Source organism: Mesoplodon densirostris, chromosome 7, assembly GCF_025265405.1.
Source record: "Mesoplodon densirostris isolate mMesDen1 chromosome 7, mMesDen1 primary haplotype, whole genome shotgun sequence".
Taxonomy (NCBI): domain Eukaryota; kingdom Metazoa; phylum Chordata; class Mammalia; order Artiodactyla; family Ziphiidae; genus Mesoplodon; species Mesoplodon densirostris.
In genome coordinates this window covers 58,740,575-58,767,944 of record NC_082667.1, presented here as the reverse complement: position 1 = coordinate 58,767,944, position 27,370 = coordinate 58,740,575, and the positions used below count along the sequence as shown (strand labels likewise).

The 27,370-nt window shown below is 38.5% G+C and overlaps 1 protein-coding gene across 3 annotated transcripts in view; it reads left to right on the top strand.

The window, feature by feature from the left end:
• PPME1 (protein phosphatase methylesterase 1) overlaps nt 1–27,370 on the top strand; it is a 92,446-nt gene that overhangs the window by 45,668 nt on the left and 19,408 nt on the right. For 2 of the 3 annotated variants that reach the window (XM_060103259.1, XM_060103260.1), the window contains exons 4-11: nt 559–616; nt 1,065–1,116; nt 6,965–7,119; nt 8,012–8,102; nt 12,417–12,482; nt 18,158–18,281; nt 24,108–24,237; nt 25,131–25,175. In XM_060103259.1, the coding sequence (XP_059959242.1) occupies nt 559–616; nt 1,065–1,116; nt 6,965–7,119; nt 8,012–8,102; nt 12,417–12,482; nt 18,158–18,281; nt 24,108–24,237; nt 25,131–25,175 (721 nt within the window). The remainder of the gene's footprint in view (nt 1–558; nt 617–1,064; nt 1,117–6,964; nt 7,120–8,011; nt 8,103–12,416; nt 12,483–18,157; nt 18,282–24,107; nt 24,238–25,130; nt 25,176–27,370) is intronic. The other variant, XM_060103261.1, reaches the window with a different exon arrangement.

The window sequence follows — 27,370 nt, the reverse complement described above, 5'->3', positions numbered from 1 at the left end:
ATTATTTCTTTTTCAATATATTTTTGTTTAACTGGTACAAACTTGTGTACTCCTGCTCTGTCTTAAATGAATCTTTGGTAGATTTCATGACTTGTGCTGCTTTCAAGGTTATTTCATGATCTGAGTGTCACATTTGTGTGATATCCTGAGCCTAGATATAAACCTGACTCATGGTCCTTATCTAGAGAATTTCCCTTCCAGATTAGGGAAAAGATAACCAGTGAGTATGGATGAAAATCATAAGTAATAGCAGAGCCCAGAGGGTCATTGTATAAAGGTGCATATTCTGTTTTATGAAAAGCTAGGAAGAGTTAAGTTTTAAAGAGGGATTTAGGTGGAGAAAGCCATATTTTGAAGTTGGGATATAACCAGAATGTGCACACAAAAAGCAGAGAATCATTATTTTTAAAATTTTGCTTTAAAGTGGAAAGTCTCTTGATTCTCTTGAGATCCTTGAATTCTGATGGCAGTTCATCTGACAAAGTTATCATTGGTAATGGGGAAAGATTTGCTAACCCAGATGTATCTGAATACTTTTCCTTTTCCTCTTCCTCCTAGGCAGCAATCATTAGTAGGGTTCAATGTAGGATTGTGGCTTTGGATCTTCGAGGTCATGGTGAGTGAAGTTCTTAATTAGTCACTGACTCAATGATATATTTGCCAAGCCCTTTGAATAGTGTTAAATATTACAGATTTCATTGTGGCCTGGGCTGTTCCATTTGTGCATTTGGAGGGAAGTCCTAGCTTTCAGTTTTTATAAATATTTTTATACACACATATACATATATATTGTTGTTAAGCTAAGAAAATGTCCACTAATGTAACCAAATTCTGATGCTGGTGATGTATGAGGAATGTGGAAAAATCTTTGCTACTGTAATTATCCTTCTTCAGATGGCCAACTATAAAGATATGTCTGTAACAGAAAATCCTTGCTATGCCCATCATATACCATTATAAAATTCCCATTTTATTATCCCAAGGTGTGATTTTTGAAAGCAAATACTCTTGCTTTTATGATTTATCTTCATGGGAATTTTATTTTTTAAATATTTTCTTTTTAGGTGAAACAAAAGTCAAGAATTCTGAAGACCTGTCTGCAGAAACCATGGCAAAGTAAGTAATCTAATACTGTTTATACAATCACCTGGCTTCCATTACTATTATAAATAATAGTATATCTTTATCGCTCTCCTGGTGAGATTGTTGAACAACAAATAACACAGAGAAAATTTTACTTCTTTTCTCTTTCCTCTATATCTGGTGTTTCTTTACTATTTAATCTTGAAAGAAACCTCCATCTTCCTTGGTATATTCAGTGTGATGGTCATCACTTAAAGCACTTGAAAATTATTCAAGGCACAGTTTAGTTTATGTTGGCTTTTGAAAAGTTTTCTTCTGTTGACAGAGTTGAATAGAATCTGATTATCTACTGGGGACCCATGCTTGAAAAGTAGTTGTATACAGAAGGCTCTGTAAGACGTTCTTAAGATATCCTGCCCACATTCTTTGTCAAGCGTTATAGTGAGACAAAAACAGGGTATTAAAGAATAACTGATTATACCCTGGGCCTCAAAGTAAAAGATGAGTATAGCACATGCAGTGGCTCTCAAACCTGGCCACTCATCAGAATCATCTGAGAAGTGATTAAAGTACAGATGATTTGGCCCTACCCCAGACCTATTGAATTAGTGCTTCTACCAGTGGGTCTGGGCATTTAGATTTTGATAAATTTCTATAAAGGAATCTGATGCAGCCAGTCCCATGACTGGTGTTTGGAGACCACTATTCTATATTGTAAATGGGATTTTTCCAACTACCCTGCTTTTAGTACGTACTCTCTCATGTGCTTAATGCATGCTCTCTCAAGTGTATTTTTGGCACCAAAAATATCTTGTCCCTTTTTACTTTAGTAGCTTTAATCCATGAGTAAACTATTTTTCCTTCAGAACCCGAAGTGTGACCATAATTGTATTGTTATAGTAGGTGCTATTTATGTGCTTCATTAAGTGTAAATTAAACATTTGTTAAGAATAAATTAATTATTTTAATTAGTCTGTAGTGTAAATATTATCACTTTTTTACCAATGAGAAAACTGGCTCAGATGGGTGGAATAATTGCCTGAGGTCACACAGTTAATAGACCAGAATTGTGATCATTCAACCATAGTGCTTGGCAGAGAGAGAGAAACAACACTGTGGGAGGACCATTCCACTCAATAAACATGTGCCTGAGAAACCATGAAAAGAGAGCCAAGAATCTGCTCCCTCAGTTGTTCCTTTGTAATGTGAGAACAATAAAGCCCAAAATAATCAAGCTTGTTAGTGATACCTATAGAAAGATTTGTGAATAATTTTTAAAGCGTTTCTTGACTGTTGACAAAAAAGTGAAATACATCATCTAAGTGGCCAGGCAGCCAGACAAGGGTGATGATGGCTTGACTGACATTCAAGAAGAAATTAAAGAATTAATTGATGACCTTAAGGAAACATTGCCTAATAATGTATCAGTCTGGGACAATCAGGAGAGAGAAACCACACAGTAATTTAAACAAGGAAAGTTTAATATAAAGATTTGTTAACTGTAACGGGATTGGACTAATGAGGAATTGGCTAGTAAGAAGTAAAGAATAGAGGGTTAATTAACTTGATTGTGGGAATCATGTCACAGTGTATACATATGTCAAATCATCACATCGTATACTTTAAATATATTACAATTTTACTTATCAGTTATATCTGAGAAAGCTGGAAAAAAACTTGAAAAACAGAGAGAAGTATAGACTAGGAATAGCAGATGTAAGAAGCAGCCACTTCATATTTCCCCTCAGACTGAGATGGAACCTGAGTGGAAGAGGTTGAGATCTAGACCTTGTTGGAGAAGGCACAGTGGTGGCTTACTGAAGGCAGAGAAGTCACTTGGATACTATGTTACATGGCAGAACTTGTCAGAAATCTGCCCTTTAGGGTGCAGGAGAAGCTGTTCACAGGAGGTATCTCACCAGTGGCACTTTGCAACAAAAATATTGGGGGTGGTTCCAGAGATCTGCTGTACAACATAATGCCTACAGTTGTTGTTGTTGTTGTTGTTGTTTTGTATTTATTTATTTTTGGCTGCTTTGGGTCTTCGTTGCTGCTTTCTCTAGTTGCAGTGAACGGGGGCTACTCTTCGTTGTGGTGCGAGTGCTTCGCATTGCGGTGGCTTCTCGTTGCAGAGCTGGCTCTAGTGCGTGGGCTTCAGTAGTTGTGCACACGGGCACAGTAGTTGTGGCTTGCAGGCTCTAGAGCGCAAGCTCAGTAGTTGTGGCACACGGGCTTAGCTGCTCCGCAGCATGTGGGATCTTCCCGGATCAGGGCTCAAACCTGTGTCCGCTGCATTGGCAGGCGGATTCTTAACCACTGCACTACCAGGGAAGTCCCAATTATGCACCATTTTTAATATACCAATTATACTTCAATAAATCTAGAAGGGACCAACAAACACATGAAAGGATGCTTAAATATCACTAATCATTAGAGAAATGCAAATCAAAACTACAATGAGGTAACACCTCACACCAGTCAGAATGGCCACCACCAAAAAATCTACAAACAGTAAATGCTGGAGAGGGTGTGGAGAAAAGGGAACCCTCTTACATGTTGGTGGGAATGTAAATTGATACAGCCACGATGGAGAACAGCATGGAGGTTCCTTAAAAAAAAACTAAAAATAGAACTACCATATGACCCAGCAATCCCACTACTGGGCATATATCCTGAGAAAACCATAATTCAAAAAGAGACATGTACCACAGTGTTCACTGCAGCACTATTTACAACAGCCAGGACATGGAAGCAACCTAAGTGTCCATCGACAGATGAATGGATAAAGAAGATGTGGCACATATATACAATGGAATATTACTCAGCCATAAAAAAAACCCCAAATGGAGTTATTGGCAGTGAGGTGGATGGACCTAGAGTCTGTCATACTGAGTGAAGTAAGTCAGAAAGAGAAAAATAAATACCATATGCTAACACATATATATGGAATCTCAAAAAAAATGGTTCTGAAGAACCTAGGGGTAGGACAGAAATAAAGACGCAGGCATAGAGAATGGACTTGAGGACACAGGGAGCGGGAAGGGTAAGCTGGGATGAAGTGAGACAGTGGCATGGACGTATATACACTACCAAATGTAAAAGCTAGTGGGAAGCAGCCACATAGCACAGGGAGATCAGCTCTGTGCTTTGTGACCACCTAGAGGGGTGGGATAGGGAGGATGGGAGGGAGACCCAAGAGGGAAGAGGTATGGGGATATATGTATACGTATAGCTGATTCACTTTGTTATACAGCAGAAACTAACAACATTGTAAAGCAATTATACTCCAAGAAAGATGTTAAGAAAAAAAGAAAGAGGGGCTTCCCTGGTGGTGCAGTGGTTGAGAGTCCACCTGCCGACGCAGGAGACACGGGTTCGTGCCCCGGTCCGGGAGGATCCCACATGCCACGGAGCGGCTGGGCCCGTGAGCCTATGGCTGCTGAGCCTGCGCGTCCGGAGCCTGTGCTCCACGACGGGAGAGGCCACAATGGTGAGAGGCCTGCGTACCGCCAAAAAAAAAAAAAAAAAAAAAAAAAAAAACCTTATTCTAAACGTTAAAAAAAAAAAAAAAGATGTTAAAAAAAACAAAAACAAAGATGAACCTCCCATTAGGTTCAAACAGCTCCCTATACCCCTCCTTCATAGTTTTATCCCAGTTTATACTTGGATTTTCAGTACCGCTTTGCTCACTTCCCCTTCCTGCAAATGTAAGTTCCACGAAGAAGGGGACTTGTCGGCCCTTTTTACCACTGTACCCCCAGACCTGCCACAGTACCTGGCCTGTGTAGAAACTCAACAGACAATGACTTAATAAATGGATAAGTGAGTCCTACTACAAAAAAAAAAGCTAGAGGGGATAAAGGAACATTGGGGATGGAGGGATGGAGTGCTTGGAGACACCTCCTGTGTTGCAGGAGCTGGGCCCTGGGGAAGCTGTGTGTGCTTCAGGTCTTGGGTGCTAGACAAACTACAGGAGCTTGTGGAGTCAGTGCAAACCAGGAACAAAACCCTCTTTTTCTGCAGTATCTCTCCTTTGCCCTCTATTGGGATCGCTTAACATCTTGCTGGCTGGCAAAGGAAAAATATCTAAAGGCCTCATCCAATTTTGCAGAACATGAAATAAAGGGTGCATGAGAGCTAAGAGACAATAAGTTGATAACTCACACAAAAAGTTAAAAAGAAAATAAATGATTAAAACTTCTATAATAGATGAAGATAATTACTAAGAATCAGAAGAGCCAACAAGTTGGTTTCTTGCTGAAATAGCTGAAGCAATAAAACATTTATATTGTTTCTGAGTTCAATCATTCTGTGAAACAAAAATCTCAAAATGGGCATCTTAATGGGCAATTAGAGGGGTTTTCAAGTAGCACTGACAGCATGATTTTTGCCTTTGACATCAACTTCAGAACCTAAACCTTACATAAAATGCAACTCCACTGAAAGTAGAAGAGCCAAGATTTGAGTTACTCTGATACTCCTTTTTCTGTTATGTCTGTGATATGCTATACTGCTTCTCAGGAAATGAGCTAGTATTAATAAATATGATAGAATCCCCCTAGAAGTCATCTACCAAAATTGTGGTACATCCAGTTACTGACTAGATAATCTTTCATAGCATCCTTTTATTTTACTCATTTCTGTTATGAACCAAAAATTTTAGCCTTAAATTTAACTCCAAAGGAATATTAAACTATTATTTGTTTTCGCTTATAAAATTGCGTGGCTTTATCTCCCATTTAGATTGTCTGCAGATGCTACCACTACCCTATTCACATCTGTAATTGTTGTATGAGATTTTTAAGATTAATTCCTTCATAAATAATTAATAACATTTATCTTTGCCATTCTGAATACTGTGGAGACCATATCTGAATGGCTGTGTCCCTACATTCACAACTGCTGTATTTGGCTAACATTGTGTGAGTGCCTGAGATATGTAGTGACACTCAACAAGACAAAACTGTCTTTTGAAGTTGACTGACTCACCCACTCACAAAAGAAGACAGTAGAGACAGTGGTCTCTAGAAACACACCTTACTTACCTATTGCTATAGCATGGAAGGCCCATATGGAAATAAAAACCAAAGTTCCTGCTTTACTTCTCATTTTCTAAGCTTTGAGGTTTGACTTTGTTAAATAGATCCACTCACAAAGACTGGAACAGAAGCCAATAAAAATTAGCTCTGAACATCTTTCTAGTTTCTCAGAACACTAAATTTGTGTTCATACTTCAAACAACTTTACATAACAAATTGTAAATAATAGTTAACGCTTGAATAGCACTTTACTCTTTTCAAAGTAGTTTTACATTCAGTGTCTCAATTAATCCTCAAAGCAATCCAGAATAGTAACTGATATTCTTATCTTCATTTTATAGATGTTGAAACTTTATCTGAGAGATTAAGTAGCTAATCCAAGTCCACATAGTAAAATATAAACTGGGGCTGCAATTCATCTTGTGACGTCAAACTTCACTACATTACAGTGCTTAAAATTGTTTTCCTGTTTTATGGATGGGGAAACTGAGGCATAGAGCAGTTAAATGATTTGTCCAGAATTTCAAGCTTAGGTTTAAAATAAAGGTATATGTTTATGTAATTGTACTAAATGTGTGGAATAGTGAAGGTGTGATGTAAAGGAAAATTAGAAAATTTTGGTTCTTAGTCCTTAAACTTCCATTTATTGGAAGAGCTAGCTGTGTGGCTACCCTGGTGGGGGGGTGTTAGGAGGTTTACATAGGTACATTTGCAAGATGCTCCAGTAGACCTTTACAGTCCTAGGACTGTTAGTTACAGATCAAAGGAGAGAGTTAGGAAAGAAAACTGTCTTTACAGTGTTGTCAGAGTACATTCCATGCTTTTTTTCCTTCTCTTTGCAGAGATGTTGGCAATGTGGTTGAAGCCATGTATGGGGACCTTCCTCCTCCAATTATGCTCATTGGACATAGCATGGGTGGTGCTATTGCAGTCCACACAGCATCATCCAACCTGGTGCCAAGCCTCTTGGGTCTGTGCATGATCGATGTTGTGGAAGGTAAGTTTTTTTAGTGCTGAGCAAATCAAAATCTTTGACTTACAGAGACATCCATGGTAGATTATTGTTATCCTGTTTTTATTTTTTATTGACTTCTCTCATCTCGAAGTATGTTCCTCTGTCTTTTATATCTTTTTTTTAATGTTATTTTGTGGCAGAGGCATTCCCAGTCTTTTTTTTATTGGGATACAATTGACATATAACTTTGCATTAGTTTCAGATGTACAAAATAATGATTTGATATATGTATATATTGTGAAATGATCACCACAATATGTCTAGTTAACATCTATCACCACACATAGTTACATATTTTTTTTCTTGTGATGAGAACTTTTAAGATCTATTCTCTTAGCAACTTTCACATATGCAATACAGTATTAACTATAGTCACCATGCTGTATGTTACATCCCTAGGACTTATTTATTTTATAACTGGAAGTTCGTACTTTTCACACCTTCACGCATTTTGCCCACACCCCACATTATGTAATAATTTTACATGTCATCAAAAACTCTTCATAAACATCTTTTATGGCTGCATAATATTTCAGTAGTATGTATGTCCCATAATTTTATTTAACATCTAAAAAGAAACTGCCATGTCTTTTATGATCCAGCATCAGAAGTCACACTATTGCTCATATAAGTCAGCCAGCCCTATTCAGTGTGGAGGGACTGTTGAATACCAGGAGGCAAAAACCATTGGAGGTCATCTTGGAAGCTGGCTATCACATCAGTCTTCTGAATTTTCTTAAACTGCTTCTTTTTTTTCCCCCCAAGTGCCACTTAATTCTGCTGTCATTGAGGGGAGATGTATACAGTTGACACATTAAGTATAAATGCAGAATATCTTAGGTGCTGTGGTTAAAATTTTTTGTTTAACATCTAGGTACAGCCATGGATGCACTTAATAGCATGCAGAATTTCTTACGTGGTCGTCCTAAAACCTTCAAGTCTCTGGAGAATGCCGTTGAATGGAGGTAACCCACAAATCTATATTGTCTATATTTTAAATGTTAGATTGTAGCTTTCCTTTTTCATCAGCTCAAGCACCAAGTTGAAAGGAATATTTTAATTCCCATGCCTTAGCTTTATTGTAGTATCATGTATGGAAACATTTACATAAGGAGCAGATTTTTTAAAAAATATTTTAAATGTTTCAAACTTGGCTCAGTTCTCTAAAACCCATCCTTTTTCCAATACACTATAGTACCTCCTAGAATCTTAACAATTATGGATCATCTGTCTAGCTGTTCCCATCTCTAAGGTGGGAGTTTGGACTCAATGAGATTCTAAGGCCTTTTCCATCTCTGATGCTCCATGGCTCTAGTTTCACTTTCTGTGTTCCAGAGAAGATGGAGAAACAGATGGTTGTGGGTTCCCTTTACAGTTTTTATTTGGATTTTGCATAAATAAAAACCCTTTGGCTAAATGGTTCTCATAAAAATTACTGACAGAATTGGCTATGGCTTCCACTTAAGTAAAGGCTGTTCAGTTATTAAGTATACACTAATTCAATCAATTATTTGAATATTTATTAAATGCATTTATATTTATTGAACACTTTGTGCTAAAGGGTAATGATTCAAAGATGAGTAAAGCACTATCCCTCCCCCCAGGATATCAGTCTTGGGATAAAATATCTTCAGTGTCCTGTCTTCCTACCTATCCCTCAAAATCCATTTCTAGTCCCCTCTCCAGAACCCTTCCTATAACTCCTACAAACCACCCAGGTCCCTCCTTCAGCAAAATTGCTAAAGACCTTTAAGTGTGTATTATATTGTACTGTTTACCCCTTAAGTCTTCTAATCCTCCTGTAAGGGATATGCTTTTATTGTTAATTTTCATTTCTGTCTTAATGCCCTTCCTGCATCATAAGGTCAGAAGCTATTCTCTGTTTCTTTTGTACTTTCATATAGCATATAGCATACTGCTGGCTGCTTTAGCAGGCAGAATGTATCTGTTTACTGAGTCAGAGATATCTAGTGGAAATTAAGGACCTGGTAAACATATCCTAGGGATTCCTCCTAGGACAGAGGATCTCATGCCAAATATGGCTTGCCAGAATGATATTTGTGTTTGATATGGTTGCTTTTGCCTCCCCTGTTCACTACTGTGATGCAAGATGTACTCTTGGAAGCACCAAAAATCTCTCCATCTTGAGCAGCCACACTGAGAATGCGGCTGCTGCCAGCTCAACATGAACCTTGGGCACCCTGCCTGCTTCCCCAGTAACAACTAGTGAGAAAATTATTCCAAATAACTTAAAATTTATTCAGTAAACATTTTTTTTTTTTTAGTACCTAAGATGTGTCAGTGCCTGATCTAAGAACTGGGGATGAATCAGGCTTAGTTCCTATCATCAAAAAACTGGAAACATACATACAAGTAAATGCATAAACACAATACAATGAAGAAGGTACAGAAGACAAGCACCCAAACCAGCCTGGGGGTCATGATGAACCTTTTGTTAAGGGGAGATAGAGTCTTGATTCTAGTGCCAGTTGTAGGGTAGAATAGACATTCCACTTGTTGAATGTTAAAATGTTCTGGGTTCTATGAGAGCCACTGATTTCTAGACACTTTGTGAGCCTAAGAATCAGAAAGACTACAGTGAAGTTTTTGGTAATTTTGTTTTGTGTCTGCTGGATATCTGAATCAAGTTTATGACTCATGGCCATTTTGGTTATTCTAGATAATTTTTTTTTGAAAAGAAAAGGTGTTGAAATACAAGACCAATCTATTTAAATTCAGTAAAGATTTAAAGCAAAGTGAGTTTCTGCTTTTGCCCTCTTGGTCATCCAAATGAGAGGCAGTAGGGTGTAGTCATTAAGAGCCTGGGCTTTAAAATTTGAAAAAGAATAGATACAGGTGTATATATAACTGAATCACTTTGCTGTACACCTGAAACTAACACAACATTGTTAATCAACTATACCCTAATTTAAAAAGTTAAAAAAAAAAAAGATCCTGGGCTTTGAGGTCTGATATGGATTTGCATCTTGGTTCCACCACCTGGCTATTCTGAGGAAAACAGAATAGGGGAAGGAGTGGGGAGTAGGGGTGATAACAAAAGTGAGAAATTGGTTAGGAAATAATTATAGTTGTAGGAAAGAGTAATGATGGTAATCATAGACTGTGATGGCAACAGAGGAAGTTATGTGGTCATATTTGGAATGTAGTTTGAAGGTAGAGCTGACAGAACTACCTTATGGATAGTGTGTTGGGAGAGGGGGTTGGGGAGATGCCGTATTCAAGGATGACTTCTAGGTTTTTAGCCTAAGCAATTGGTGAATGGTAGAGACAAAGAGCAGCAGATTTGAGAGCAGGCAAGGGGCAGGGTATCAGGATTTTTGTTTGGATAAGCTGAAATGCTTATTATACATCTAAGTGAAAATGTTAAGTAGGCACTTGTATACACTAGTTAGAAGAGGTTGAGCTAGAGATAAATTGGAGAATCATCATCACATAGATAGCATTTAAAGCCAAAATATTGAATGTAGTCAGCTAGTTGATAGAAAAAGATCCAAGAACTGAGCCTTGTGTTACTCTACAATATTGAGAGCTTGGGAAGGAAAGGAAGATCCAACAAAAGAAACTGAAAAGACACAGTTGGTGAGATAGAAGGAAAGCAAGATAGCAGCATAGCAAGTGTTTATAGAAAGAAGGAGAGGGGATCTAGGTCAAATGCTGCTGAGAGATCAAGTAAGGTAAAGAGTAAGAAATGACCATTAGGATTGGCATGATGGAGGTGACCTTGACAAAGGAAATCTCAGAAAGTAGGAGATAAAAACCTGATATAAGTTGGGGATATTGGTTGAGGAAAGGATGGGAGGTGACAAAGTGGAGAAAGCATGTAAGATAACTTTTTTGAGAAGTTTTGTTGTATAGGAGAGCAGAGAAATGGGGTAGTATCTAGAAGTGAATATGGGGTTGAAAATGTTTTTAAAGGCTAGAGAAGGTTTTTATTTTTATTTATTTTTTGATGTGGATCATTTTTTAAAAATATTCATTCATTCATTTAGCTAGCTAGCTACCTGTGCTGGGATCTTTAGCTGCGGCATACAAACTCTCAGTTGTGGCATGTGGGACCTAGTTCCCCAACCAGGGATGGAACCCGGGCCCCCTGCATTGGGAGCGCAGAGTGTTAGCCACTGGACCAACAGGGAAGTCCCCTAGAGGATGTTTTTAAAGGATGTTTTATAATATTCACTAGAGAAAAAAATAATGACATAAGAAAGAGACAGGATAAGTAAAGGAAACGAGGTCTTCATAAACAAGAGAGGATGGGAAACCAGTGCCCAGCATTGGCCTTGAATAGGAACAGAGATATTTCACCTATTAAACAGTCTTCAAAGGCAGAGTATATGATTATAAATACTAGTGGATTTGTAGATTGAGTTTGTGGTAGAAAAATGACGTAGTAGTTCTCATTGCCTCTGTTTATCATTAAAATAAGAAACAAAGTCATTATCTAAGGGGGGGGTACACTAAAATTTTATGTGATTTTTGTTTGTTTGTTTTAAGCTAAAAAATGAGATTTGAAGAAATGTGTTCTTGTGGGCCTGCTTCAGGTGGTGTTTTCAGTTCTCCCTGGGACATGTAGTCTTTTTGCTTGGGCCTTAGCCAACTCTGAGAAGACTAATCTATATTTATAGAGTCAAAGCTCCTAAGTTCCATCCTGGCATGCCAGACCCTCTAGGAGCTGGCCCCCGCGTGCCTATCCTTATTCTGTCACACTCCTCCTTTACCCTCCTCTGCTTCTCCTTGCACTCTGCCTTCTAAAATCGTCATCCTGCTGACCTTTTCACATCACAGTGTCTTCATTCACAACGTGCCTTCTGCCTGTTTTGCTCTGACCACCGGCTTTTATCTTCCGCTTAACGTATCTTCAGTCCTCACTTTAGGCAAGACATTTGGGAAGCTTTCTCTAACCTCATTTAGAATAAAGTGGTTCCTTTGAACCTTGCCTTATTATATTAAAATTATTTGTTGTATTTCTTTCCCCCACTGAATTATGTGCTTCTTGAGCGCAGGCCTGGCACATAGTATCCTACTGGTAAATATTTGCAGAACTGAAGTGATTTTAATGCCTTTACTTAATTTTTACTGCTTGGCTTATAGCCATAATAACCAAGTAGGAAGTAGTGGTAGTCTCCATGGTAAGCTACATTAGTAACCACACCTTTTTAGTAGATCGCACAGAATCTGAAGAATTATTGATTTGACCCTGGTGACATGATAAGATAGATGCTGAATAACCTCCTCTCTCCTGTCTCACTTTTCTCTTCTAGTGTGAAGAGTGGCCAGATTCGAAATCTGGAGTCTGCCCGTGTCTCAATGGTTGGCCAAGTCAAACAGTAGGTCTTATTTTGCCCCCTTGGGCTGGTTAGAGGCTGAAACATGGTGAGGGAATTACAGATTGCTTTTATTGTCATATACCTATTCTACCATCTTTGGTGAATGCCTTCATTATTTTAGATAATTTTTATAAGTGAGCTCACTAGGGCCAGCTATATAGATTTTCTTTTTTTCTTTCTTCTTTTTTGAAGAAATCCCAAAGCCAAATAATGTCTTCTATATAATACTGGATTACCTTATTAGCACAACTGTAGGTGTTAAAAGGTGAAGAATACCAGAGAAAGGACGTTAAATTAAGTGTTCACTCTAGTGCTGGCAGCTATGGTTTCATTCTTTTGTTTTTTAACATCTTTATTGGAGTATAATTGCTTTACAATGGTGTGTTAGTTTCTGCTTTATAACAAAGTGAATCAGCTATATGTATACATATATCCCCATATCTCCTTCCTCTTGCGTCTCTCTCCCACCCTTCCTATCCCACCCCTCTAGGTGGTCACAAAGCACCAAGCTGATCTCCCTGTGCTATGCGGCTGCTTCCCACCAGCTATCTATTTTACATTTGGTAGTGTATATATGTCCATGCCACTCTCTCACTTTGTCCCAGCTTACCCAGCTTACCTTTCGCACTCCCCGTGTCCATTCTCTATGTCTGCATCTTTATTCCTGTCCTGCCCCTAGGTTCTTCAGAACCATTTTTTTTTAAGATTCCATATATATGTGTTAGCATATGGTATTTGTTTTTCTCTTTCTGACTTACTTCACTCTGTAGGACAGACTCTAGGTCCATCCACCTCACTACCAATAGTTCAATTTCATTTCTTTTATGGCTGAGTAATATTCCATTGTATATATGTGCCACATCTTCTTTATCCATTCATCTGTCGATGGACACTTAGGTTGCTTCCATGTCCTGGCTATTGTAAATAGTGCTGCAGTGAACACTGTGTTACATGTCTCTTTTTGAATTATGGTTTTCTCAGGGAATATGCCCAGTAGTGGGATTGCTGGGTCATATGGTAGTTCTATTTTGAGTTTCTTAAGGAACCTCCATACTGTTCTCCATAGTGGCTGTATCAGTTTACATTCCCATCAACAGTGTAAGAGGGTTCCCTTTTCTCCACACCCTCTCCAGCATTTATTGTTTGTAGATTTTTGGATGATGGCCATTCTGACGGGTGTAAGGTGATAGATACCTCATTGTAGTTTTGTTTTGTTTTGTTTTCAATTTATTTATTTTTGACCGCGTTGGGTCTTCGTTGCTGCGCATGGGCTTTCTCTAGTTGCAATGAGTGGGGGCTACTCTTCGTTGCAGTGCGTGGGCCTCTCATTGGGGTGGCTTCTCTTGTTGTGGAGCCCAGGCTCTAGGCACATGAGCTTCAGTAGTTGTGGCACGTGGGCTCAGTACTTGTGGCTCACGGGCTCTAGAGCGCAGGCTCAGTAGTTGTGGCGCACGGGCTTAGTTGCTCCGCAGCATATGGCATCTTCCCAGACCAGGGCTTGAACCCGTATTCCCTGCATTGGCAGGCAGATTCTTAACCACTGCGCCACCAGGGAAGCCCTCATTGTAGTTTTGATTTGCATTTCACTAATGATTAGTGATGTTGAGTGTCCTTTCATGTGTTTGTTGGCAATCTGTATATCTTCTTTGGAGAAATGTCTTTTTAGGTCTTCTGCCCATTTTTGGATTGGGTTGGGGTTTTTTTTTGTGTTTTTTTTTTGTTTGTTTGTTTTTTTGCGGTACACGGGCCTCTCACTGCTGTGGCCTCTCCCATTGTGGAGCACAGGCTCCAGACGCACAGGCTCAGCGGCCATGGCTCATGGGCCCAGCCGCTCCGTGGCATGTGGGATCCCCCCAGACCGAGGCACGAACCCGTGTCCCCTGCATCAGCAGGCAGACTCCCAACCACTGCGCCACCAGGGAAGCCCTGGGTTGGGTTTTTTTGATATTGAGCTGCATGAGCTGCTTGTATATTTTGGAGATTAATCGTTTGTCAGTTGCTTCATTTACAAATATCTTCTCCCATTCTGAGGGTTGTCTTTTCATCTTGTTTATAGTTTCCTTTGCTGTGCAAAAGCTTTTAAGTCTCATTAGGTCCCATTTGTTTATTTTTGTTTTTATTTCCATTTCTCTAGGAGGTGGGTCAAAAAGGACCTTGCTGTGATTTATGTCATAAAGTGTTCTGCCTATGTTTTCCTCTAAGAGTTTGATAGTGTCTGGCCTTACATTTAGGTCTTTAATCCATTTTGAGTTTATTTGTGTATGGTGTTAGGAAGTGTTCTAATTTCATTCTTTTACATTTAGCTGTCCAGTTTTCCCAGCACCACTTACTGAAGAGGTTGTCTTTTCTCCATTGTATATTCTTGCCTCCTTTATCAAAGATGAGGTGACCATATCTGTGTGGGTTTATCTCTGGGCTTTCTGTCCTGTTCCATTGATCTATATTTCTGTTTTTGTGCCAGTATATGGTTTTATTCTGATAAGAGTCTCCTTCTAAGCCAAACCTGATTGTGAGGAAATTATATTATAAAAGCTTTGTCATAGCCTGAGTGAAAGCCAGATTTTAAGGGTGAGCTAAGATTATTTAGCCCAATTGATCCTCCTAGATAGGGTTACATCAGTCCTGGGTATTGCTATATAGTCACAAAATAAACTTTAGGTGAATTGGGAAAATGTTGCCCACCAGGACAAACAGCACAAGAGTTGATGAAAATGATAATGGCATTATTGAATGCCTGCTATTTGCCAGGCACTGTGCAAGGTATTTTATATACACTGTGTAAAATTTAAAACCTTGTGTAATGGAAATCTTTCAAACATACACAAGTAGAATAATATAATAAACCCCAGTGTACCCATTGCCCATCTTCAACAGTTATGAACTCATGGACAGTCTTGTTTCATCTGTGCCCCTATTTATTTCCCCTAAGGACAAAATATATTGAAAGAAATTTCAGATAAACATAATTTCCTTTGTAAGATTTTGGTATATGCTCTAAAAGGTAAGGACACTTGAAGCACAATCCCAAGACTGCTGTCACACCTAAAAAAATTAGCAGTTCCTTAATATCATCAAAGGTCTTTAGTATTCATTTACCTGATTATCTCATAAAATTTTTTAGTTCAAACCAGAATTATAATAGGGTAAATACATAGCAATGGATTGATAAATCTCTTAAGTATCTTTAATCTATAGGTTCCACTTTTCTCTCTCTTTTTTTTTTCCTGGCAATTTATTTGTTGAGGAAACCTAGTTGTTTGCCCTTTAGAACTTCCTACCATCTGGATTTGCTGATTGATTCCTCAAGGTGTAATTTAACATGTTCCTTTATTCCCTGTATTTTCTGTAAATTATTAGATCAGAGGTTTGATCAATCTTAGGTTTGTTTGTTGTTATTTTGGGTTTTTTTATTTGTTTGCAAGTTAGGTGATATCGTATACTGCCATCAGGAGGCACATAATGGTCTGGTTGTCTCTTTTATTTTTTTAATGTTAGTAGCCATTGATGATCACTACCTAGATTCATTCATTCATTCATTTGCACTATCTCATTTAATCCTTACCATACCTCTTCAAGGTAACTATCGTTTTATAGGGGAGGAAATGGAAGTTCAGAAAGGTAAAGTGACTTTCCCGGGATCACTAGCTAATGAATGATAGAGCTCATATTCAAATTCCTGTGTATTTGACTTCAAGGCCTATATTATGGAATTTATATTCATAATATAAAAAGGGAAAGGGAAATCTGAGTAGTAATATCTGGCAGGCACAATGCAGAGGTTTTAAATAAGCTGTGAGGCTGCTCACTTTTCAGTGCTTAAATATTTTGAGATCTGACTTGTCTAAGCAGTGGTAAAGCATTTTGAAAGGGAGTTAATTTACATGGCTTGTATGCAGGTAGTTCGCTGATTTCTAAATTTTTACTTCAAGTGGTGTTTTCTCTAAATATGTAAACCTATGTATGTAAGAGTCTGTGTTTTAATTGTGACATAGATATCCGCTGGAATCTTATTGCCCTTCTTGATCTAGGTATAATTCTCTTGAACCTCCCAATCCACTCCCAAAGCACATACTGTTTCTTTGATACTTTGACCTAGACGTGAAACTTGACACCCTAAGTTCCTAAGAAAACCTCCACTTAACAAAACACTTGTGAACATACAGGTCACTGAAGGTTTGGTAGAGGAGACAGAGAAGGAGAAGTTATTCTTAAAAATCCACCACTGAAGCTTGACTGACCCTTGAATTTATCCCAGTCTCTTTTTGTCTTGCTTGTTCTCTCTCCTTTCCTCCCTTCTCTCTCCCTTTTCAAGGGCAAAATAACATTATCATGCAGAGCAGACCTTGGCCCTAGCTGCTGCATAGGCTGTTGAGGTTTTACCTTTAACACTTGTCAATGTATTTTTTTCCAAGTTCTCTTTAAAAGGAATTATGGTACCAGCTGTTCCTATAATAATTTTTCTACCTAATTACATAATAGAGATAATAGTTTTAGATGAAAAACAACAATAATTGGTTGCATCAGATGTGCTGATCTCTAAGGTTTATCTGGCTCTGGTTATTGTTTTATTTTATTTATTTTTTATTTATTTACTTATTTATTTTTATTTTTGGCTGCATTGGGTCTTCATTGCTGCACATGGGCTTTCTCTAGTTGCATCGAGCAGGGGCTACTCTTCGTTGCGGTGCGCAGGCTTCTCATTGCAGAGCATGGGCTTCAGTAGTTGCAGCACGCAGGCTCAGCAGTTGTGGCTCACAGGCTCTAGAGCGCAGGCTCAGTAGTTGTGGTACACGGGCCTAGTTGCTCCGTGGCATGTGTGATCTTCCCAGACCAGTGCTCAAGCCCATGTCCCCTGCATTGGCAGGCAGACTGTCAACCACTGCACCACTAGTGGCCCTGGTTATTGTAATTGCCAGTTTCTGTCAGCTCATTAAAAGTGGGGGCCTTTGGGCTTCCCTGGTGGCGCAGTGGTTGAGAGTCTGCCTGCCAATGCAGGGGACACGGGTTCGTGCCCTGGTCCGGGAAGATCCCACATGCCGCGGAGCGGCTAGGCCCGTGAGCCATGGCCGCTGAGCCTGTGCGTCCAGAGCCTGTGCTCTGAAATGGGAGAGGCCACAACAGTGAGAGGCCTGCGTACCGAAAAAAAAAAAAAAAAAAAAAAAAAAAAAAGTGGGGGCCTTTTACCAATCTGTTTGAGCCTTGTTCTACTACAGGCAGGGTACAGTAGAAGAGCACTATGCTTTAGAGTTAATTGGGCCTGGATCTGTCTCCCATCCTCATCCACTCATGAGCTAAGTGATCCTGGACAATTTTTTTAACTCTTCAGAGCTACTTTATGGGATTGCTATGAGGATTATATAAGATAATGCCAATAAAACTCTTGTCACCATGCCTCAGGAAACGGTTACTCCCTTCCGTGGGTCAGTATTGATTCAGGAACTGGAAACCAGCCCTTGGAGTATAGTCAAACATTGGTGATGACTTCCACAGTCCTGGTCAACTTTTGTACATTTTAAAATGCACATTTTTCACACCCTCCTTCTCCCAGGAGCACTGTTAAGTTTTAACTAATATTTGATTTAAAAAGGCCATAAATATCAGCATCTCTAAGGTAATTTGTGTGTAGAAGAGAGGTGTGTGATAACACTTTTTTTTTTTAAAAAAAAAAAACATAGGTGTGAAGGAATTACAAGTCCAGAAGGCTCAAAATCTATAGTAGAAGGAATCATAGAGGAAGAAGAAGAAGACGAAGAAGGAAGTGAGTCAGTAAACAAAAGGAAAAAGGAAGATGACATGGAGGTGGGTGAAAGCCTGTATTCTTGGAAGGATGGGTTAGGGAATGGTTCAAAAGTGTGTAAGGTGTGAAAGGGAGGTAACATTGTTCTTTTTGTCCATCGTTAGGAGAAGAAGATACCATCGTAATAGATACTTAGATTAACTGTAAGATATAAAGCACTGTTGATGGCTCTGACAAATTGGAACATAAAGCTTACAGTACTACCCTACCCTCAAGCAGACTGCTTTCTCCTCAGGCCCTTTCTCACCTCTGTACTTCCGTTCCTGTGATTTATCTCATGAGAAAATCCCATTTCGTACCAGTCTACCCTAAACTTATCCAGATCCTGCCCATCTTTCAAAGTGTATCTCCTTGGGGAAGCTTTCTGACCCCGTTTATATTAGTCCCTCTGCAGTACAGCACTGAGAGTCTGTAGGACACACCTTAGCACTTTCTTTTCTGAAGTTGTGACCAAGTCATAGAACTGATTTTCATAAGCCACATTCAAAATATTATGGTTTTCTTTTAGTCATCCCTAGAATACAGATTCAGTGTCCTCTAATAACATAAGAATTGTCTCCCAACAAAAATAACCTATGTATATTGAGGGCAGGAACTGATGTTCTGTGTGAATTTCCTTCAGCGTATAGCTCAGGGTTGTGTGCATAGTGAGTGTTTTGTGAGAACTTGCTGAGCAACTGATTTGAGGACAACAGTGGGAAGGGGGGTGCTTTTTCTGGGAAATGATGAGTGAGTGTGAGCCACAGACTTTCTGGGACGGATTATGAACATCTTACTAATGACGGAATTAGTAAGATGTTACTAATCTTACTTACGTATACTTGGTGTATACCACATATTCCTTTGCATTTGGAGATGCTAGTGTTAGCAAGGAGGAGAGTGCATTTTTTTAAACAGTATTTTTAATTTAATGAGGATCTTCTTGTCATCCTTAAGATCAATGAATAATCCTTTGTACCTCTTTGGAGTTTACAAAATTATAAATAATACATGATCAATTTGCCCTCCAACACTCTGTGAGGCGAGGGGAGACCTTTTCTCACATGTTAACACTATAGAAACTGAGACTCAGAGATGAAGAGATTTGTTCAGGGTAATCAAGTAGTGTTTAGTAGATTTGAGACTGATACAAACGATCAGTTACGTTTTACCTTTTATGTGCTAGGATCTATACTGAATGCTTCACATTAATATCTCTAGTTCTCATTTTGCCTCTGCATTGTAGATATTAGCACTGTTTTACAACTCAGATGCAGATACTTGCTTATGGTCACATATAAATGTTAGTGCTAAAACACATCTAGATCCTCTGATTTTTAATTCCAACTCATTTTTTCCTTATAATTTTTTATAGGGCCTATTGTATGGGGTTTTATGAACTCCAGCAGTTTTGTTAGGAGGACAAACTGAGGCATATCAGTCAATGAGGAGCATAGCTAAACATTCTCCACCTGAGGAAGGACACAGAGCAACTCCAGTAGTCACAACTTCTTGCAACTAGTAGATAAGTCCTGGAGATCTGATGCACAGCACAGTAATTATAGGCAACAATACTGTATTATAAACTTCAAAGTTGCTAAGACACTAGATCTTAATTGTTCCCACCACAAAAAAATGATAATTATGTGACATGTTAGAGGTGTTAGGTAACACTGTGGTGGTAATCATATTGCAATATATAAATGTATCAGATCAACATGTTGTACACTGTAAACTTAAACAATGTTGTATGTCTGTTATATCTCAATAAAGGAAAAATAAATAAATAAAAATGGAGAAAATGTTAATAATACCAATTAAACTTAACAGCAACACAAAAAACCGGGCAAAGCTTCATAGGGGCATCTCTGTTTAGCACAATATAAAAAATTGTGTTTCAAATGACCCTGAGGCATACATAAGAGGTCAGTTGCATCCACTCTGCTCTGTAAAAGAAAACAAGCTATACATTTTTGTTGGGGATGGGGAGAATGTAATACAAAATGGTTAAAATACAGAAAAGAAAGGGAAAACATTTAAGCTTTGATCCTTAAAGGAATAAACTTCACTTGTCCAGGAGATATTCCTTTATGCATAAATCTCTCTCTTTTTCGGACTGCTTTATTGAAAGGTAACTCATCCAAAGTTTACCATTCAGTGATTTTTAGTACAGTCAAAGTTGTGCAACCATCACAACAATCTAATCTTAGAACATTTTCATCACTTTTAAAAGAAATATCTTACTCATTTGCAGTCAATTCCCATTTCTCTCCATCCTTTCCAGATCTAGGTGATCACTAATCTACTTTCTGTCTCCACAGATTTGCCTAATCTGAGCATTTAATATAAGTGGAATTATGCAATATGTGATCTTCCATGACTGGCTTCTTTCATCTTCGCATAATGTTTTCCAGGTTCATTCTTGTTGTAGCATGTATCAGTACTTCATTCCTGTTTATGGCTGAATAATATTCCATTGTATAGATAGACCTTTTTTTTCAGATTTGAGGTATAATTGCCAATTAAAATTGTAAGATATTTAAAGTGTACAATGTGAGGAACAGAGGCATTGTGAAAGGATACTCCTCAATGAGTTAACACATCCATCACCTCACAGATTTACCTTTTTTGTGTGTGTCTTTGAGGACATTTAAATTTACTCTCTTAGCAGATTTCAGTTATATAATACATTATTGTCAACTATAGTCACTATAATTGTGTTTTATATTAATTAGATCCTCAGACCTTTTTCATCTTATAACTGAAAGTTTATACTCTTTTACCAACTTCTATCTATTCTTCTACCTTCTAGCCCCTGTCCTGGTAACCACTTTGATAGACCACACTTTTAATCCATTCATCAGTTAATGGACATGTGGGTTATTTCCACTTTTTGTCTATTAGGAATAATGCTGATATAAACATTCGAGTACAAATTTTTGCGTGGGCATAGGTTTTTATTCTCTTGGGTATATACCTGTGAATGGAATTGCCAGATGGTAACTCATTTGAGGAACAGCCATTCTGTTTTCCAGAGTGCCTGCATCATTTCATATTCACAGCAGCAGTGTATGAGGGATCCAGTTTTTCTGTATCCTTGTCAGCACTTGTTACTGTCCTTCTTTTTGATTATAGCCATCCTAGTATGAAGTGGCATCTCATATCTGTGGTTTTGATTTACATTTTTCTAATGACTATTGATGTTGAGCATCTTTCCATGTGCTTATTGGCCATTTATCTGTCTTCTCTCGAGAAATATCTCTTCATATCTTTTGCCCATTTTTAAATAGGGTTATTTGTCTTTTTATTATTGAGTTGTATTTGCGGATGAAATCTAGTATGCATTTGGGAGCGGCTTGTGAGATTATGCTGTCTCTGTGGAGCTGATCTCTTATAAATGACTCATAAATGGGAAGCACTGCATGCAGTAGGACAGGCTGAGGTTCCAAGTTGAAATGACAATTAGTGTTCATTTCAAAGTGTCCTGTGCCTGGAAAATATTAATAGAAGAGAATAGAATGAGTTGTTTAGTGAGATCTAGAATATCTTAGTTTCCTGACTCCCCATCCAGTGATCTTTTTCTTTTTTTTTTAATTGTGGTAAAAAACACACACAACATAAAATTTACCATCTTAACCATTTTAAAGTGTATAGTTCAGTAATATTAAATATATTCACACTGTTGTGCAACCAGTGTCCAGAATTTTCTTATCTTGCAAAACTGAAACTCTGTACCCATTAAACAACAACTCCCCTTTCCCACTTCCCCCAACCCCTAATAATCACCATTCTACTTTCTGTTTCTGTGAATTTCACTATACTTTAGATACCTCATATAAGTGGACTCATATAGCATTTGTGATCATTAATGATCAATGCAAATCAAATCAAATGTAAATCAAAACCATAAATATCACTTTGTACGCATTAGGGTGGCTACTGCCAAAAAAACCCTAAAATAACAATACTTGGCAAGGGCGTGGAGAAATTGGAACCCTTGTGCACTATTGGTGGGATTACAAAATGGTACAATCACTATTAAACATGGTATGGCAGTTACTCAAAAAATTAAAAATAGAACTACCTTATGATCCAGCAATCTCACTTTTGGGTATATAGCCAAAAGAAATGAAAGCAAGGTCTTGAATAGATATTTGCACACCTATGTTCATAGCAGCTGATCTCTTAATAATAAGTGCTGTTGGAACATCTTTTCATGTACTTATCGGCTGTTTGTACATCTTCTTTGGAGAAATGACTGTTCAAGTCCTGTGCCCATTTTTAAATGAGGTTATTTGATTTTTTTGTTGTTGAGTTACAGGAATTCTTTATGTCCTTTGGATATTAACTCCTTATGAGTTACATGACTTGCAGATATTTTCTCCCATTCAGTGGTATGCCTTCTCACTCTTGATTGAGTTCTTTGATGCACAAACGTTTCTAAGTTTGATATAGTCCATTTATCTATTTTTACTTTTGCTGTCTCTGCTTTTGGTTCCATAACCAAGAAATCATTGCTAAGTCCAATGTCGTGAAAAGTTTCATGACGCTTTCTTCTAGAACTTTTATAGTTGTAGGTTTTTATATTTAGGTTTTAATCCATTTGAGTTAATTTTTGTATGTTGTCCAACTTCATTCTTTTGCTTGTGGATATCCAGTTTCCCCAGCACCATTTGTTGAAAAGACTGTCCTTTCCCCATTGGGTGGTCTCAGCATCCTTATCAAAGATCATTTGACTATATATGTGAGAGCTTATTTCTGGGCTCTCGAAGTTTTTATTCCATTGCTCTATTTGTCTGTCTTTATTTCAGTACTATGCTGTTTTGATTACTGTAACTTTGTAATATATTTTGAAATCAGAGAGCATGAGTCCTCCAATTTTGTTCTTCTTTATTAAAATTGTTTTGGCTATTTGGGGTCCCTTGAGATTCTATATGAATTTTAGGATGAATTTTTCTATTTTTGCAAAAAATGCCATTGGGATTTTGATATTGTGTTAAATCTGCAGATCATTTGGGTAGTATGAACATCTTAACCATGTGGTGATCTTTAATACAATATATGCTGTCTCATGCTCACTTCTAGATTTTCATATTTTGGTTGATATGTGGTCATCTAATTATTTATTTCAGTTATAATATTTCAAAATTTTGATGCAGAAAAGTATAGAAAACCTTTTATTTGTTCAGCTTGTATTTGATGAGTGCATATTCTGTGCCATCTACTTTATATCGAGATTTAACAGATATTGACATTTTGTCACATTTGTGTCAGATTTCCTTTTTTAAATTACTGTTGCAGGAACATTATATCATTGTCATAAATAAAAATATAAGAAAACATGTTCTATGAACAAATCAACATATTTTCAGTTTTTCGTTCCAGTTCTTTCCCAAAGTATACCATATTTTTCCAGTAGTAATCCTAACTTAGATGACATGTTGTACTCTGCTTCTTTCACTTACTATTATATTGTAAGCATTTTTCATACTACATTGTGTTTTTTTAGTTATTCTTGTGATGATGTGTTCTTTTTGCCAAATGAGTATAAGAAGCTCAATCTTGGCCTTACCATTTACTAGGTTTGTGATCTTAAGAAAGTTTCCTAGGTTCACTGAAACTAATAGAAGTTAAAAGTAAACTTCTGATTATCTAAACATGGAAATTACAACAATAACTTATGTCACAAGGCTGTTATAAGGATTAAATGTATATTAAAATGTCAGGGACATGGTAAGCTCTTAATATGTGCTAGTTTCCTTCCCTTTCCTTCTCCCAGGGACCTAGTTTTTATCCTGTTCCTCCAGGGGTTGCCCTCAGAGACTCAAAACTTGCTCTTATTCCTCCAGACCAAGAAAGACCATCCTTACACTTGGAGAATTGAACTGGCAAAAACAGAAAAATACTGGGATGGCTGGTTCCGAGGCTTATCCAATCTCTTTCTTAGTTGTCCTATTCCTAAATTGCTGCTCCTGGCTGGTAAGTGTGTATGTGTTTTTATTAGTCAGCTTGGGCTGCCATAACAAAATACAATAGACTGGGTGGCTTAAACAACAGATTAATTTTCCCACAGTTCTGGAGGCTGGAAGTCTGAGATAAGGGTTCCAGACTGGTCGAGTTCTGCTAAGAGCTTTCTTACTGACCTGCAAACAACCACCTTTTCACTGTGTCCTTACATGGCAGAGACAGCGAGAACAAGCTAGCTCTCTGCTGTTTATTCTTATAAGGACACTAATCCTGTCCTATGAGGGTCCTACCCTTATGACCACATTCAACCTTAATTACTTCCTCATTTAACCTTAATTACTTCCATATGTCCAAATATGGTCACATTGTGAATTAGGCCTTCATCATATAAATTTTGGGGGAACACAGTTGAGTCCCTAGCAGTGTATGTATATTGTCATCTCAGCATGTCTTTGTTAAAACTATTTACCAAATGGGTAGCGACTTCCAAAGTGAAGTACCATCCTCACTCATTTGTGCCCTTTCTCCTCCCTTTGCCGAATCCCTAAACCTAACTAAGCATAAGCATCCACCTGGTATGGCCGAATTCTGGCCTGGCCTCTACCTGGTCAAGCCCAAGTCCTTCTCCTTGAGTGGTATAAGGATATTCTGAGTATAATGGAAATTTGAAAAGTAAAACCCTATTTTCAGAAACCAGCTTAAACAAGCAAAGTGGTTACGGGGAACCTCAGCCTAGAAAGCTTCATGTGGTGAGAATATACCCTCAGGTTGGCATTAACATGAATTGATAATGTCATCATGTTTACAACTCTATAGCAATTTTTACTTCATTATTGAACAGCAAAGCCTATTTCACACAGCTTTTTTCTAGCAAGCTACTTATGGATTCTCTTATTTTGTTCTAGGTGTTGATAGATTGGATAAAGATCTGACTATTGGCCAAATGCAGGGTAAGCCATGAAGAAATTATGTTCCTAGGTCCCCTAAAGGCAGAGAAATGGGCAGAGTCATGTGGAAATTTTCCATCTAAAAACGGGAATTATACTACCACATATGCCTCAGAGTTGTAAGGATTAAAGTGAGGCAATGTCTTTGAAAGGGGCATTATAAACTATAAAGTACTCTGTGTAAATATACAATATTGTGAAAGGAGATATTCTGAATACTGATCAGTATTTTTATTGTTAGAATTCTTAGGAAAGGGAAAGGTCCAAGATAACCCAGATACAAAAAGGTTGAACTCTATTTAGAAGACAGCATAACAAGGTGGTAAAAGCAAGGACTCTGAGAACTGCGTCTGAGTATTGCTTCCTTCCTACTAATTTTTTTGACCTTGGGCAAGTTACTTGACCTGCCTTAGCTTTAGTTTTCTCAATCTGTAAAATGAGAAAATTGATGGCAACCTCACAAGGATTGTGAGGTATAATGAGTAGGAAAGTGACATGTTGTGCTTAGGTCCAGGTGTGTTGGCTAGATGACTGTGGAGGTAGTGGAACCAATTTCATGGAAGTTTTTGGCTTTAATACAGATGAAAGGCCTGGTGAAGGTGAAGTCAATAGGCACTGGCAACTTTGGGTTATAGGAAGAAGAGGTGCCAACTCCAAGGCCCAGGTTTAGAGCTTAAACAGATTCTGTTCTTGACCTTCCTTCTTTTCTACTTACTCTCCCTGGGCAATCTCATGGCTCCCATTTATACCCTGATAACTCCGAAAGCTAAACATCTGACTCATACCTCTCCATGTATCAAACCTGCTGGACATCTCTACTTGGATGTCTCATGGGCCCCTCAAACTGTTCCTTGAGCTGTCCTCAAGCTCTCCACAGAGAAGGGGGCTATTTTCCTTGATAATAGTTGTTCAAAGGCCTCTGAATGATTTATCAAACTCTGACCTTAGACCCTCATACCATACCCTTCCCTTCCCCCAACTAATAGTGTCCTGAGGCCTTGAGCAGGATGGGCTGGGACTATGTGATTTTTTTGGCACTGATGTTGGTAATTCTATTTTATTTTATTTTATTTTATATATATATATATATATATATATATTTTTTTTTTTTTTTTTTTTTTTTTTCCGGTACGCGGGCCTCTCACTGTTGTGGCCTCTCCCGTTGTGGAGCACAGGCTCTGGATGCACAGGCTCAGTGGCCATGGCTCACGGGCCCAGCCGCTCCGCGGCATGTGGGATCTTCCCAGACTGGGGCTCGAACCCGTGTCCCCTGCATCGGCAGGTGGACTCTCAACCACTGCGCCACCAGGGAAGCCCCTATTTTATTTTTTAATTTATTTTCGGCTGCATCAGGTCTTTGTTGCTGCACGTGGGCTTTCTCTAGTTGCAGCGAGTGGGGACTGCTCTTCGTTGTGGTGCATGGACTTCTCATTTCGTTGGCTTCTCTTGTTGCGGAACACGGGCTCTAGGCATGCGGGCTTCAGTAGTTGTGGCACGTGGGCTCAGTAGTTGTGGCTCGTGGGCTCTAGAGTGCAGGCTCAGTAGTTGTGGCGCACAGGCTTAGTTACTCTGCGGCACATGGGATCTTCCCGGACCAGGGCTCAAACCCCAGTCCCCTGCATTGGCAGGCGGATTCTTAACCACTGTGTCACCAGGGAAGTCCTGATGTTGGTTATTCTGAGCTTAGACATTTTCCCTTAAATTCAATTAAGCAAACCTTTTCTAAGCACTCTTTCTGTGTAAGACCGGTGCTTGATGCTGGGCGCACAGAAGAATCAGACATAGCTCTTGATACTATCTGAAAGCAGTTAATCTCGACTAGAATAGCATTTGGAATCAGTGTTGATCACCAGCCTTGGAAGCAGACAGTCCTGGGTTTGTATCACTCTTACTGGTTTTGTGGCCTGAGTGGATTGCTAATAACTTCCTTAATTCTGAGTTTCTTCATCTATCAAATGGAGATAATGAAATATCTCAATTCAATTGTGTGAGGTTTAAATGAGAAAATGTGGGTGAAGTAAAATAAATGATGGCTTCATTGTGTCCAGGAGGCACTCCTGATACCTCATTAAATCCCTCCTGTTTCCCTAGTAAGGTTTATGCCAAGACCACCTTCTCTTTCAAAGCATCCCAGGAGTATGTATAGAGAGTGATGACATCCATAAAACAAAAGGAAATGGCTAAATCACCACAGATTC